The sequence below is a fragment of the Pollicipes pollicipes genome, unplaced genomic scaffold, assembly GCF_011947565.3.
Source record: "Pollicipes pollicipes isolate AB1234 unplaced genomic scaffold, Ppol_2.1 Scaffold_4002;HRSCAF=4701_pilon_pilon_pilon, whole genome shotgun sequence".
Lineage (NCBI taxonomy): Eukaryota > Metazoa > Arthropoda > Thecostraca > Pollicipedomorpha > Pollicipedidae > Pollicipes > Pollicipes pollicipes.
In genome coordinates, this window is record NW_023596420.1 from 29982621 (window position 1) to 29997221 (window position 14601).

Below are 14601 nucleotides of genomic sequence, written 5' to 3' on the forward strand. Positions count from 1 at the left end.
GCACGTCAGCGCGCGGGCAGGGCACGAGCCGGCGGGGCCGCGCGTCGCCACACGACCCTGCCCGCCGCTCACCTGCGCCAGCCCGCGCGGCGCGCGCCGCTAATGGATTGCTCCACCGGGGCTCTGGCTTTCAAGACGCTGGCGACGGCCGGAGGCGCGCCGGCCCACTGCAGATGCCGATCACACGAGTCATTCACCAATTACGGCCGTGTAATTTGGGGCGGGCCGGGGCACGCGCGGCCGGTGTCTGCACTCCGGCGCGGCGCGGCAAGCGCGGCCGCGATGCGGCGGCGGGCGCCGCGCGCGCCGCGGCGGATTTCTCCGTCGTGTCGAGCCGCCAGACTGCAGAGCGGGCGGGTGATGGGGGTCGCCGCGGCGCGCCTGGCAAGGCTCGCGCAGTAAAATGTCACTTTCGGCGGCCCGCTGGTGCAGTCGATGGGGCGGGATGTGCCTGCTGGCCCCGCTGGCGCCTGGCCACGGCTCTTGACAGCACCGTTTGGCGTCGGCGAGGGCGACAGCATTGCTCGGACGCCACGTGACGTTTTGGCATCTCAGGGACGGCCCAGAAATCTGGTGCAGTCAACCTTCTAAGCTAGTCTAATTGCTCGGTGTCACTCTGCTCACCTGTCGTACCCTTCGGCTTTCTTAATCCATTTCCATTTTGCAAGCATTTGGAACATTATTGCTGTTCATACATGCTCTGCGTTCGTCATTGTCGCTCAGACCTTAGAGCTGTCATTGAATAATCCATGGCGTCGCAGCGCCTATGAATGTAATTTAAAACTTTCCATGATCGCAACCTCGATCTTAAACTATAATTAAACATCCGGTCAAGCTTCAATGTGTCTGAAGAGTTTTGCGTAGCATTTTTCACCAGTGCGCGCATCCATGGCGCATTGTATTGCTGTGGCTGTGCTGTGCGAGTGTCCCATGCCGTTTAGTCTACGTCTTCGCCATGCGTCGTCTACTCTTGTCTTGACCAGGCGTTCACGGCCGTCCGTTTTCAGCGCCGGCCCGAGCGATGAACCTGACGCAGGACAAGCCGTCCCCCAGCTCGGTCAACATCACCTGTGTGGTGGAGGGCGTGTTCCCTGCGCCGCTGCTCGAGGTCTTCGCCAAGCGGGAGGACAAGGAAGACGGGTGAGGACCAGTCTGCGGACGGTGTAGGAAACGGAGACTTTCCAGATGCACTCTGCTTATGAGGGAGCCACATAGTGCGCTTGGAATCAGTGAAAATGCTGTGTTTTAACTGTTTTGACCCAATAGTGTACGTTGTTGACACTTGGTGTGTGTGATAAGTTGTTTTTCAGTGGCGCCCCGGAGCATGAAATCTCACTGTTCTGGGCATGAATGCATGAGTTACCCTTATCTTATTAAACAAACGTATTCGGGGCAAACCCGTCTGCAAAAGCCAGGATTTGTCAACTGTGTATCCTCCTATTGAGCCAGAGACAATGTTGTGCTATGGTCAGTTCCTGTTGGGAAACTGCTGTTTTCCTGACAACTAAATCAAATAAGTTGTGTCATTTCCAGAAGTGTTTACGATGCCGCGCGCTGCAAGAGTTGTGGCAACTTTGGTCGTAAACTCAAATTTACAACTAAGCTACTTCGTTGCACGGATGAAGAATACAGAAGGGACATAATTCAGACAGAGGACAAAAGTTCGTATCATCCTAGATGCAATAATCCGAGTGTTTTTATTCGCAGCTTGCCTAACTACCTGGGATCGTTCTCTCCTCCCGAGAAATGCTTTTGCTGTACCAGTACGACGGCAAGACTTGTTTCCTACCCATTCATTACTTCCAGCTCGTTATGGGCGGCCATTAAGCTTCATATATTCTGAAAATTGGTCATTTGGTTTTGAAAGCAACACTAGGTTTTCCTCTGTAGCAGAATTCACTTTCTAAACCAAACGTCCACATGACTACATATACTTAAGATAAGCTGCGAACGATTCAGCATGCGTTTGGTTTTAAGAGCATATCATGAAACTTGCAGAACACTAAAGTAAGAGGTTATTTTGAGCTTGCAAGAGCTTACAATGTCAAATAGCATCCAAGTTAAAGTCAGAAGTCTTCGAGGATCAAAGACAATTCGCACATCCACATAGTGTTTCTTTGGGTGTTCTTCATGAGAAATTCAACCTTTCCGTGTATACAGGGTGGCCCAGAAGAAAGTCAGCTCACGCCCCGCTTAACAGCGACAAGTGTGTTTCTCGCATAATCGAGACTGTAGTGTCGCTTGAATGCCCATTCAATGGGAAAACATTATTCAAGATGATGCTAGTCATCAGTGATCAAACATCCGTCAAAGCATTACCGTACAGAAGGTGGTTCTGTGAAGACAAACATGTGAATCCTGTTAACATCCCCACGGAGCGCTACATCGCATCTCTGATTGATACCTTTCTGGGTCGCCCTGGGGTGGCTTCGCGGGATCGATCTTGGCGAGCAGTGCCTCCAGCAGGACAAGGCGACACCGTGCACGGCACGGACTTCACTGGACCCGTTGGAGCAGCATTTCCTTGGAAGGCACATCAGCCTGAGGATGAGCGTGCCGCAACCTTTCATTCACCCGACCTGCAGCCCCTGGACTTCATGCTGTGGGGCTACCTCAAGGACCACGTCCATGGAGACAAGCTAGCGGGCTCAAGGCCGCCTTCAGACTTCAGATGGGGCATATCACCCTCGACAAGATCGTATGGCGGATTCACCTATCGCAGCAGGTTTAGCTGTCGCGCACACGGGACCGTTAAGGGGCCCATCTGTAGCACACAGAACAAAGTCATGATTTGACGGATGTTCAACCGCTTGTGACTATCACTGATCGCGTTCGCCGCTTAATCGCCGATCAGATTTCACCGGAGCCATGGCCGTGCGACAAATATACTTGCCACTGTTGAGAAAAGCTTGAATGGCCTGTGATCTAGGCCGTCCCGTACTATGGATGGCATAGCATCGAGGCGAAAGCTCAACGTCGTCCTCCACAGCTGGAGTCGGTAAAGAAAAACACCGTACACAAACTTGGTAAACACACACACGCTTACTTGATAAGGTGAAGTTCTTGGAACGACTTGGGAACAAATTGGTTTAAGGCGATCAATTAGCTCGGGAAAAGCGGCAAAAAGGGAGCTGCTGGATTGGGTGGCTGAATGTTCTCAGTATTTGAAGTGAATCTTATTGTTTTTACTGATTGAGCAAGGTGGGCTGAAAACCCAAATGAATGATGCACACCCGCCGTTAAAGCAATGGATTCAGTTGCAATAAACAACACTGTTTAAACTATGCAGGGCTGCAGATTGATCAAATCCTTCTTAACCCATGTAAAGCCATTAACCTATCGACTACTTGGCTGGTTCTTTCAGTCCGTATGCCAAGTCGTTAGAACTACGCCATCTGCTCCGTCACTAGAAGCTGCTTAGTTGAAACCTTTAAAATACAGCTCAGCTTCCAAGCAACGTAATTCAATACAAACTACACACTGATCAATCTTCTAAATTTGGCTGCCTGCCTTGAAAGATGCCATCAGCTCCAATGGCCGACCGATCAAGTGGAAAATAAATCGGGCAAGCTAGGGACCGTCACTTACATATTATTGCCGTTCCCGATGGTTGTCGTTTGGAAATAAGCCTGGATGAATGTGCTTCACACGAGAATCGGTTGCTTATGCAGATGTCTGGAAACGCTTTTCTGGGATCCGGAAGCTTCCCGGTGGTGCCGACGGAACTTGGCCATCCCTGACATGCTTACTCTATCCTCGACCTAATTGACCTATTGAATAATTGACTTGAATATCACTATATTGAAATACATGAATAACTGACTTGACCTTGACCTTAGCGGACCTGGCGCTAAGGAACACTCACCCCATGCAAGGAGGTCTCACATTAGCCCACCAAAGACCCAGTGGCCCCCGAGTCCGAAATAGCCACTTCGTAACGGACTCGTCATCTTTAAACCCAGCCCCGATTATCACAGAATCGTGGGTTAGCCGTTCTTCCATCAAATGTCACGAGCTCCTCACCACTTACCCCTCAGGCGACGCCTGCTGAGCAACGTCATCCAGCGGACGGAGGCGACCGATGAGGGCCGTTTCGACGCCGTGGCGTATGCGCTGGTGGAGGACGGCAGCTTGGAGGGCCGCACCACCTTTGAGTGCGTCATGACCATCCCGGAGACGCAATACCGCCTGCAGCGGCACATCTCCTACGCGTCAGGTGGGTGGCGGGCGGTGCTGGTCGGCACGCGGGCTGCGGCGGACGAGAGCGGACATTGGCGGACATCAGAGGACACTGGGGGAAATCAGAAGACACTGGCGGACATCAGTGGACACTGGCGGACACTGGCGGACGAGAGCAGACACTGGCGGACATTGGCGGACACTGGCGGATGAAAGCGGACGCTGTCGGACACTGGTGGACATCAGAAGACACTTGTGGGCATCAGAGGACACTGGCGGACATCAGGGGACGCTGGCGGACACTGGCAGACGAGAGCGAACACTGGCGGACACTGGCGGACGACAACGGACACTGGCAGACACTGGCTGACATCAGAGGACACTGGCGGGTGAGAGTGGACATCAGAGGACACTGGCGGACGAGAACGGACACTGGCGGACGAGAGCGGACACTGCCGAATGCTGGCGAACATCAGAGGACACTGGCGGACACTGGCGGACACTGGCGGACGAGAGCGGACACTGCCGAACACTGGCGAACATCAGATGACTCTGGCGGACACTGGCAGACACTGGCGGACATCAGAGGACATTGGCGGACACTGGCGGTCGTCGGAGGTCATTGGTGGATGGGATGAACATTTGCGGTCATCAGTGGATATTGGCGGTCAGCAAAGAACATATGCGGACACCGGCGGTCATTAAAGGATATTGGCGGACACTGGCGGACATGAGCGGACATGAGCGAACTGGGGAGGACGGGGGCCAGCATTGGCGATCAACAGCGGACGGGGCGGACGTGGAATGGACGCCAGCGGACGTGAACTGGCGTTTGCGGGCACGGGCGAATGCTAGGGGATATCAGCAGGCATGAGCCGACAGTAACCTGCATAACAAGATGTCAGTGTTGATGTTCAACGGATACATTTCCCGAATGGGCCTGCTATGATACACAGTGCCTCGAGTTGCCGTGAGGGCGCGTCCTCCCAGTACTGTAGCAAGCAGATTGAGTTGTGAAGCCATATTAAATATTTGCGAGCTTATTCTCACCTCCCCAAACCCAGCGAAAGCCATCGTCGCCTTCCGTTCAATGCAGTCCGGCAGGTTCAGCCAACGAAAATATCGTGGTACACTATAGAAGAAACCGCAATCTTCGAAATCCTCCGCAGATTCAGCATCTGGAGAGGACGCATAGATAGGCACACAGTTCCTTACAGGCCTGGCCGGCGGAAGTGGCAGAACTTTAAGATGTTGTGACAGCGTTTCGTGACGGGATGTCGTGACGAAGCCGCGTTATTCAGGACCCTGGTGGCCTACGCCTTGCTGCCTCGACTCAGATTTGTGTTATTCAAATGCCTCGACGCATGATGGATAACGCCATAAATAAGCGCAGATAAAGCAGATGTGGAGACAAATGAGCAGGCTGAAATGCAACCCTGACCCTAAAACAACGGCGCTTCCTCGCCATTGAATAGGAATAAAGCGTCAGCTGTAGAACCTTATGTCATAATTGTTCCGAGGTCATTGAAGTTGGGCATCATGCGTGTTTCTTTCGAATAGCATCGTTTACGCGAGGTCGGCGTGAGGAAAGTTGGCTATAAATCAACCTTCGTCGCACGCGACAAATTCTTCGAACCATTTGGCGCCGCGACGATCATCAACAACTGACTCGTGAATCTCTAAACATAAATCAAAGCTGAAACTTCGCAACTCCTTCAAATAACCCTGTAACTCCTTGTTGCCAGATACAGCATAACCCACCCCACGGCCGTACAACCCAACAGGCTTGTGAACGAGAACGCGAACACGGCGACACCAGCCGTGCGACCCATCTCCGGCTCGTACATGTCCGGACCAGCCTCCCCCCCCCCCCTGGACAGGTTACAGACAGTGTAGCGTGCACACCATGTGCCTGAATAGCCCAGCTGGGTCGGCGGCTTTTGGCCGTGACGCCGCGTCGTGGGGGCCGGGGCAGGCGACGGCAACGGGGCAGGGAGGGGAAGAGCGTGCCAGGTGGGCCGGCTGCAGTAATTAGACACCATTACGACCGTGCAGATGCGCCGGCGGCACGCGGTGGCCTGGTAGGCGGGCGGGGGAGGAGGGGGGGGGGGGGGCGCTCGGGATGCCACGCTGAGTGAGAGGATCCGCCGGTATGCCGGGGGGACCGGCACCGGTCCAACGCCGGTGAGCCACCTGCTTAACTCTGGTGAGTGTGCTTTCCTCCAAGAAGTTTCAACAATGAATGCGATTGGCAAGCACTAGAACGAACCAAACGAGCGAGCGAAGAATCCTATGGTAATGCTATTAAAGGCCAAAGGTCAGTGTCATGTTGGTCAAGGCAATGCGAAATCAAGATCTGTTCACCTAATCCGAGATAATTGTTCCGCTCTTTTGGTTTGCATGCCATGGAAAGCCCTTTTACACGTGTCGACTGGGTGAAACAGGAAAAACCAGATCATGGGTCAAGGTAGAGCGCGTATCAAAAAACTCCGTCGGATGGACAACAATGGACTTCGACGAGTATGGTCCTTAATACGTCGTTTCGGTTCAGAGGGATGAGAGCTATTGTTGCATTGGCCTATCCGGCGATTTCAAGAACTATGCAAGTCTGGTTAAGAGGGAGAACAGAGGAAGGAATTCCTTTAAAAACTGCGTGATAGGCGCAGTCGAAGTTTAAATGACCTGCAAAGGTCATATTTGGTGACAAAGTTCAACGCTTCACCCAGCTTAGCCTTGGATGACTTGACTTTTAAAAAGTAGCAGATTAATTAAAATGCACATCACACTGCTTAAGCCAACCAATGGCCCAGAAAACCTCTCAGAGGTGCAGATTAGGGATACGAGAAACTAGCGTTATTTAGTCGCTTGGAAGCCGCTTACCACCGATAAGGCTTCGAGGAAGCTGGAAGAGATAAAAACCGCTAACCATGGAAGTTTTAACCACCTTTTTCAAAGATGAAAATGCTTTAAACCCAAAACTACCAAACGTGGAAGCACAAATTCCGAGCAAGCCTTTACTCATGATGTCATAACTCTGTCCCGGAGGGATTTATGTATCTTCCAGGAGGGTAGCTCGTATGCCGGCTGTCAGAAGATAAATCTCTCAATCCCAACTGGACGGAATTGCCTTTGAGCCCTAAATAAACAAGGAAACAGCTTAACACCATTGTCCAAATGGTTACAGCCCAGAAAAGGATGAACTGATCTAACACTCCATTTTGGTATTCCGATCATGTCAGTCCAATTACTTGTAACGCACTGGAATGTAGTCGACCTTCCTGACACATTTTGGTAGTTAATCCTGAAACTCAGCGGGTTACTTTACGCACACATCCCTGTGTTCTCTCCCTACCCATCCCCAGAATTTCACGAGCTAGCTGCGGTACCGTCGCACTGCACGGAAATGCCGGGCAATGGATTTTCATACATCAGGCATGTTTTGTAATCATTCCGGGCATAGAAGCCTAGATCAGTCGAAGCACACGATGTTTTTTTTTCACTGTTTATTCGTCGTCTCCGCAAATATGGTTTTCAGGCTGCCTCACAGAATTGGCTTTGCGTACAAAATGTTTATTCTCCTGCGCTTTCGAGATTTCGTTGTTATCTGAATGGAGCTTCTCCCAATTCACCCGGGAACGATTTTCGCATCCAGTGGCAGGGTAGTTTGTATGCCGTTTGTCCGAGGATGAATCTCTCGGTTCGCCCCGGACTGAACTGCATTATGCCGTAAACAAACAAGCAAACAATTTAACACCATCGTCAAAACAGAATGAGAATAGATCAGGACAGCGATAGTAGAGATGGCCTCAGCTGCAGCGGAGAGACAGAGGGACAGAGAGATAGAGAAGGACAGAGTGGGAGGCAGTCAGACGAAGAGTTAGATGCAGCCAGATTCTGAAACAGACACAAAATCATGGTTTGACAGCCAAAGAGACAAACCAATGAAATACATTTTCGAAGGAGACCGGAGACAGAGGCAGTGATAGAGGCAGCAAACTGGACGATGGCAGAAACCGAAGCAGCGCTTGTGACCGAGCAGACATAGGCATGGTAGGGCTCTGCATGCCGTTCGGATTTGCGCCCGTGAAGATGCTATTCAATCATTTTCACGCAACGACCATGGATCCAAATTAAAGCTCAGAGATGTTAAATCCTAGCCCCTCTAAATGTATGGAATGTTCTACCCTCGGCTACGGCGATGGCAGCACTGACGAACAGCAAAGGGTATCAGTGAACGGATGTATATATACATATAGATACATATGCGTATATATATATATATATATATATATATATATGCATGCACGTACATATATATTGAGGGAGCCAGACAATACCACTATGGTCTGTTTAAAATGACTGCACCTATAAATGGCGTTGTTATTCTTCACGTGCAGCCCCTGATGTGTACAGCCTGCCTGCCTGCGGACCCATTCGGTCACGTTGTTATTCTTCACCTGCAGCCCCTGATGTGTACAGCCTGCCTGCCTGCGGACCCATTCGGTCACGTACGGTCGGACCGTGTCAGGTCGCGCGCCCCCACAGGAGCCAGGCTCAGGGCTGGCCAGGTGGCGCTGACAGCCTGGGGCCATGACAGGGGCCTCATCCAATCTGGGCTCAGGTGTCCGCCGTCCGAGGGCCTTATTGCCTCCCTGCTCGGAGCGCCCTCCTGATCCGGCGGGGACGCCACCGCGATGGACGCAGCCGGCAGGCGTGCGCCGTTGCGGGGAGCGGCGGGCCGTCTGTGCCCGCGGTGGCGCCCGCGGGGAGGGTGTCTGGAGGGCTGCCAGTGTGTCAGCGATGTTCGAGGCTGTGTTGGGGACGCAGGGTGCATTGCGAATGTGCTCATGTTGGACGACGCACAAAAAGCTTAGCGAATGATGTGACTACGCCAGCGCTTAGCAAATCCCAGCGCCGGCGTTATCACATGACGTAAATGAGTAGTGCTAACCGTGGTGCTGAAACTGCCGTTCTTGGAACAGAATGTCGCATACGGAGGAAGTGGATGGACTTTTTGTAACACAGTTCGTGTTATCAAGACCCCAGTCGCTCTCTGACTGGCTCCGAGCTGGCTGGAGATGAGTCTTTGGATGCCCGCCATGCTGCCGGCTGGATGGCCGGCTTGTTGTGTCCCGCTGCGTCTCTGATGACCCATTTAACACACGCCCGCAGCCAATTAATCCCGGCTGGCGTCACGCCGTCCAAACAGCCTCGGGCCATCAATCGAGGTCGGCTGACGCGCGACCCACAGGCCGAACGGTACTGGTTTCAAGGGTATTGAACAGGTCAGGTACAGGGGCAGGGGGTCTAGCTGGGTGTTTTGACGCGGGTTCACTGCGGCTATGTGCCAGATTAAGGCGGCACTGCCTAGCTAAAGGCGCTGCTCCCGTTATTGTGGTAACATGACGCACACTACCACTTCCCGATGAGCCTGCCACGGAATTGGGATGACGTTATTAACAGATTGACTGGTACTCTGGTGTTTCGCGTGACTATACTCGTGGGGAATATATTGTTTTTGTAGATCTGCCGCATTGATTTGCATCATTTAAGCAAAAGGAGGGCAGTCAGCACGGAGTCCATTCAGACTGAAGGGTCTTGCATGAAGCCTTTAAGGCACATTCATCTGATGACGATAAATCGCCCGATTAATACTCACGCAGCAGCATTAGACAGTCTTCAAACCAGTGTGGAGCATCTCAACGAAATGTTATGGCAGGAGAGCGTGGAAACTTGGCCGGATTATGACCTAGAGCACCCACCCCTGCATTTCTCATGGGTTACCTTTCACAGTGCTGCTTCTGGCTTGCAAGCATCTGCAACATGCATGCCGGGAACTGCTAGATGAGCCTCACTTTGCTTCCCGATGCATTATTCATGCGGACTTCCTCAGAGAGGCTGCTGGAGTAGCCCCGAGTTACAGTGCGGGGCGGCTGTTAGGCTGCCAGTGCCGACGGCTTTTGCAGCAGTGTCGTTATTGAAATGGCTTCCTTACCCCTCACCCCCAGCTGCCGTGCTCTGTTAGCTGTCACCGCAGGGTCAATGGGTAGGAGGTGTTGCACATGAGCGCGCCGTCTCCGATTGACAAATAAAGCACAGCATGGCGCACTGGTGTCACCAGCTGACACAGGTGGCGGACTCGTCTGACAAGCCGCACACATGTAACGCCGACAACCGCTACCGATCTGATCTACCCCTGAGTGAGCAACTAATTCGGCTCACCTCAGCCAAGCGCACGCACAAGCTAACAAACAAAGGCTGGGTTTGACGAACAGAAGGCAAAGAGTCGGATCAACAAGGATTTATCGAGGAAAGAGCCGACGTGACAGCTCAAGTCATACGGCGCAAGCAGCAGAAAACAGGCATTACAGCGGCACATACCCGTCGCGCACAGCCGGAAAAGCTGACTTGGCATTGACACGAAGCATTACTTCCGACAGTACTGGGGCCCGGGCATGCGGCGCATCTTCCCGATGCGAGCAGACCGGCACAGGCCCGATCACAGCGGAGCAGCCGCTAGGGGCGCCGGGCATGTGTAGGCGGCGTGGTATGGTTGAATGGGATCTGACCGATGTAACTTCCAGCACAACAAGCCAAGCATTTAGAGCTGACCTTTAGTGTAGGGAGACTGTCGAGACGGTTCGGTGGCCATTTACGGACTTGGTTTGGTTTTAAAGAGACCGACCCAAAGTGCCAAAGAAGCGACGAAACAAGTCAAGGCCCAGTACAATGCGATGAGGTTAAGCAACACCTGGGGAGGATATGAACAAGTACACTGGATTTCGCTGGGTCAGCTGGCACGGACTGCAGCTCAGCCAGACCCAGTCAGAGGAATGCATCCATTTCCAGTCGCACTCACATGGGAATTGTCAGTTTACGTTCTAACACTCGAATACCGCCGATATTTGACGGCTTCAGTCCCTGGGTATAGGTTGAGACACACGCTTACATTTCGGGGTGAGACTGCGGGGAATCTTCAGGTGTTTATACTTTGATTGATGACTTTGGATTGCTCTGGGTAATCATAGGTGGTCTCATTGCCATCTGTGAGACATTCAGAGCTCGAAAGATACGACAAAATGTTTCGGCTTTGCACCATTCTTTAAATAACACGCAAATGTTTCATTCGCCGCCTTTTATTTGTTTGCTTTTGCATTTATTTTTTGGGGTTTCTCTGCGCTTCTAGATGACTATCTTGTTTCCTTTTTCTATTTCTTGCTTGTTTTGACATGCTTTTAACGCGTTCTTTTTGCTTTGCTTCTCTTGGCATGTTGTTTCCGACTCTTTTTCCCTACTTCCGTTTCTGCTGTCACCAGGTTACCTTGTTTCTACGTCAACCGTTGGCCCAAACGAGCCGACAGCCACGACAACACCACACAACGAGTCACGTGACTCGGCCACTGATCTCGCTTCAGAGACCGGGTCAGACCAGGTCACGGAGGGTAAGAGGAGATTGGCCTAGAGTTAGCGTAGATTAGAGGGTCATTAGCAAGTGTAGTATTAGTGGAAGCCTTGTAGCTTACTCTTCCAGATTATCGATCAGAGAACGTTGAGTTACAAGTATGTTCTTGTCAAAACAATATCTCTGTATGACTCTAAAGTTTTGGTCACATGGCATTGCCAAGGTGGCAGTAGATTTGTATCGCCTACGGGTTCCACGATGGAATGGGCTCTATATGTGGTTTAGTGAATTGTGTTCCCCTTTGATAGGCGCATTCAATGTCAATAATATGGTCCAAATTTACAGTTGTAACAGTGTAAGCTGTGGAAAGGAAACAAGTTTTTTTTACCGCGACCATCATCCTGATTCTCTCCGACAAATCAAAAATTTGTCTAGTATTCTATTCAGAAAGAACGAACTGTGCTAGTGTTGGCAAACGCACAGAGGGGGGGGGGGATAGATCACATCCGCCGTCTCTCTAGTATTCCTGAAGTTTCTAAATATGTCTCTCTTTATGCGCATATGTGTTTCAGTCATTCAATGACAATGCAATCTGTGTCGATTCATATCACTGTCGGCATGTAGTACCACGCATAGGCCGTTCAACACGGTGAATCAGATCGCTCAGAAGCTGTTCGTATGCAGTGTTTGTATTGTGAGGAAGCTGCACGCCGTTCAACCTGCCGGCATACTTTTTGACCTCTGCCTTCTATTTCAGGTGCCACCCTGGCTGCCAGCATCGGTGAGTTGCGTCGTCTCGGTTCCTCGCTTCTAATGCCTCTACAGCTCCCGTCAATAACGACCTGCTCCATCGCCTTGTCGCAATCTATCCGTCTCCGCCGGCTAGCGAAATCCTTTGACACCACATGCCAATACCCCGCTGGAGCCGCTGGAAAAGTGGTCTGCGCCACATCTCCGAGCTCATATCGCAGAGAGGCTCGCGAGTCAGCGAGGGGGGATGGCGAAACTTGGCCGATCACCCTCGTCACGATGCAAAGCCGCGGCGGGCCCGCACAGACCCGCCGTTAGCATACTCCCGAGCGGGTGCGCGCCGACACGTGGGGTCGACCGAGGGCCGGACGGGACCGGACAGGGGTGGGCGGCGCGGCGCGCGGCCCAGAACCAGCGGCGATTCAGGCCGGCGAACACGGCACCATGCAGCGATTAACAGCAATTGGGCCGCGCCCGACGGCCCATCCATTTCCATATGGACGCGCGGAGCGCGGCGTCTGTCCGCCGCGGCAGCCAGCTGGGAGCCCTCAGCTTGCGCCGGCCCGGAATGCGGCGGGGCTGGAGCCAGCCGGCCGCTCTCGTAATTACCTGCCGTCGCGGCGGGCCGGCCGCGGCGAGATTGGGCCAAAGAACGACGCCCGCCGTATTTGTTATCCGCTGCCGGGTAATTGATTATTAATGGTCGGCGGCGGTGTCGGCCCGGCGCGACCCCCGGGCTTCGGCGGCGGTTTTATCGGAGGCTGGACGGCGTGAGCGCGACGGTAAGTGCACGTTGTGTGTCCGGGTGGAATGAGTGCGTCGTAAGTATACGGCGTGCGGCTACAATGGGCCGGGCCTTGGAGAATTACGTCCGCATCATGAGGAAAACCTACACGGTCATTAAATTATGGCCGTAATAAATGTGGGCGATCCGGCGGAGGGCGCAATCTCTCGACCCGGACCTGTCGACGGCTGACCGCCGGCGGAGACGAGGAGTGGGAGGCCGCACAAACCAAGCTACTCCCGCACCGCCCACAGACCGGGGCGAATCAATAACGTCTAGTCGGCGACAGCTGATTTCCGGCTGGGCTTCTAAGTCGGCCGAGACGGCCTCAAACGTAATTAATCAACCGTAAAAGCATCCGTTGAACTCTTAGCAGCGCTCCGAGACTTCATACCGTGCAGTCGTGCTCTCTCAAACCGAAGCATGATTGCAAAAAGTTAAAATCTTACCACGACAAAAGATCGTCGTGCTCCGCTCCTCGTGACGGGATCTGTGTTTGGATTTGGAACACAAATCCGGTGCTCCGTTGCCGCAGGACCGTCGTGCTCTGCTCTCGTGATGGGATCTGTGTTTGGACTTGAACACAAATCCGGTGCTCCGTTGCCGCAGGACCGTCGTGCTCTGCTCTTCGTGACGGGATCTGTGTTTGGACTTGAACACAAATCCGGTGTTCCGTTGCCGCAGGGCCGTCGTGCTCTGCTCTTCGTGACGGGATCTGTGTTTAGACTTGAACACAAATCCGGTGCTCCGTTGCCGCAGGACCGCCGTGCACACAGACAGGTCGGCAGCACAAGGCAGCAAGTAACCCATACCTCGGTCACTAGCGCCACCAAACAACGGCCGGGCACGAAACGTCACGTGCTGGACACCTACCACACAACGGAAATTCATCAGCTGCTAGATAGGCAGCGAACATCGGTCACACATATAGCACACGCCAGACAGCAGCCAGGCACACGCCAAACATCGGCGAAGCACACGCCAGCCAGCTGCCAGGCACACGCCAGACACCGGTAAGGCACATATCAGACAGTGGTAAGGCACACACCAGACGCCAGTCAGGCACACACCAGACACCGGCCAGACACACGCCAGACATCGGCCAGACACACGCTAGCCAGCAGCCAAAATCGTCCGGCGGTGACCGCGTGAACGCCGTCGGCAGTCCACACTTCGCCGATCGAACGCCATCACCGCCGTCACTGCGCCACGGCATCGATGCCGGTGCGACCGACGCGGCGCGGGCGACAAATCCGACGCGCGGCCGCGGCCGTAACCGCGCCGGCCGACGGCCAATACAGCCGCCGTCTGATGATATTGCCCCGAATCACGACAGCGAACGGACGAGGGGCGGTACCGGCGCCAGACGGATGGGACTGCCGCGCACGCAGCCCGCCGCCCGCGCCGGACGAGCTCAGCACGAGCTCGGACGAGCCGCGACGACCGACGCTAAACGGAGGTGCTAGTGGGGTTAGAGAGGAGAGGA

At 53.4% G+C, this 14601-nt stretch overlaps 1 protein-coding gene across 1 annotated transcript; it reads left to right on the forward strand.

Annotated features, from left to right (window-relative positions):
* Positions 1-941: 941 nt before the first annotated feature.
* LOC119094366 (uncharacterized) lies at positions 942-13749 on the forward strand. The gene is made up of 4 exons (XM_037217430.1): positions 942-1140; positions 4038-4216; positions 12339-12411; positions 13725-13749. The coding sequence occupies exons 1-4, from the start codon at positions 1022-1024 to the stop codon at positions 13747-13749; spliced, it is 396 nt and encodes a 131-aa protein (XP_037073325.1). The 5' UTR covers positions 942-1021.
* Positions 13750-14601: the final 852 nt, after the last annotated feature.

What these genes read in the sequence shown, in the direction of transcription:
- LOC119094366 (XM_037217430.1), top strand. Translation starts at nt 1,022, where the DNA reads ATGAACCTGACGCAGGACAAGCCGTCCCCCAGCTCGGTCAACATCACC. An exon ending in CGGGAGGACAAGGAAGACGG is followed by an intron (nt 1,141 to 4,037) that starts GTGAGGACCAGT and finishes CTTACCCCTCAG; the next exon opens with GCGACGCCTGCTGAGCAACG. An exon ending in GCACATCTCCTACGCGTCAG is followed by an intron (nt 4,217 to 12,338) that starts GTGGGTGGCGGG and finishes CTTCTATTTCAG; the next exon opens with GTGCCACCCTGGCTGCCAGC.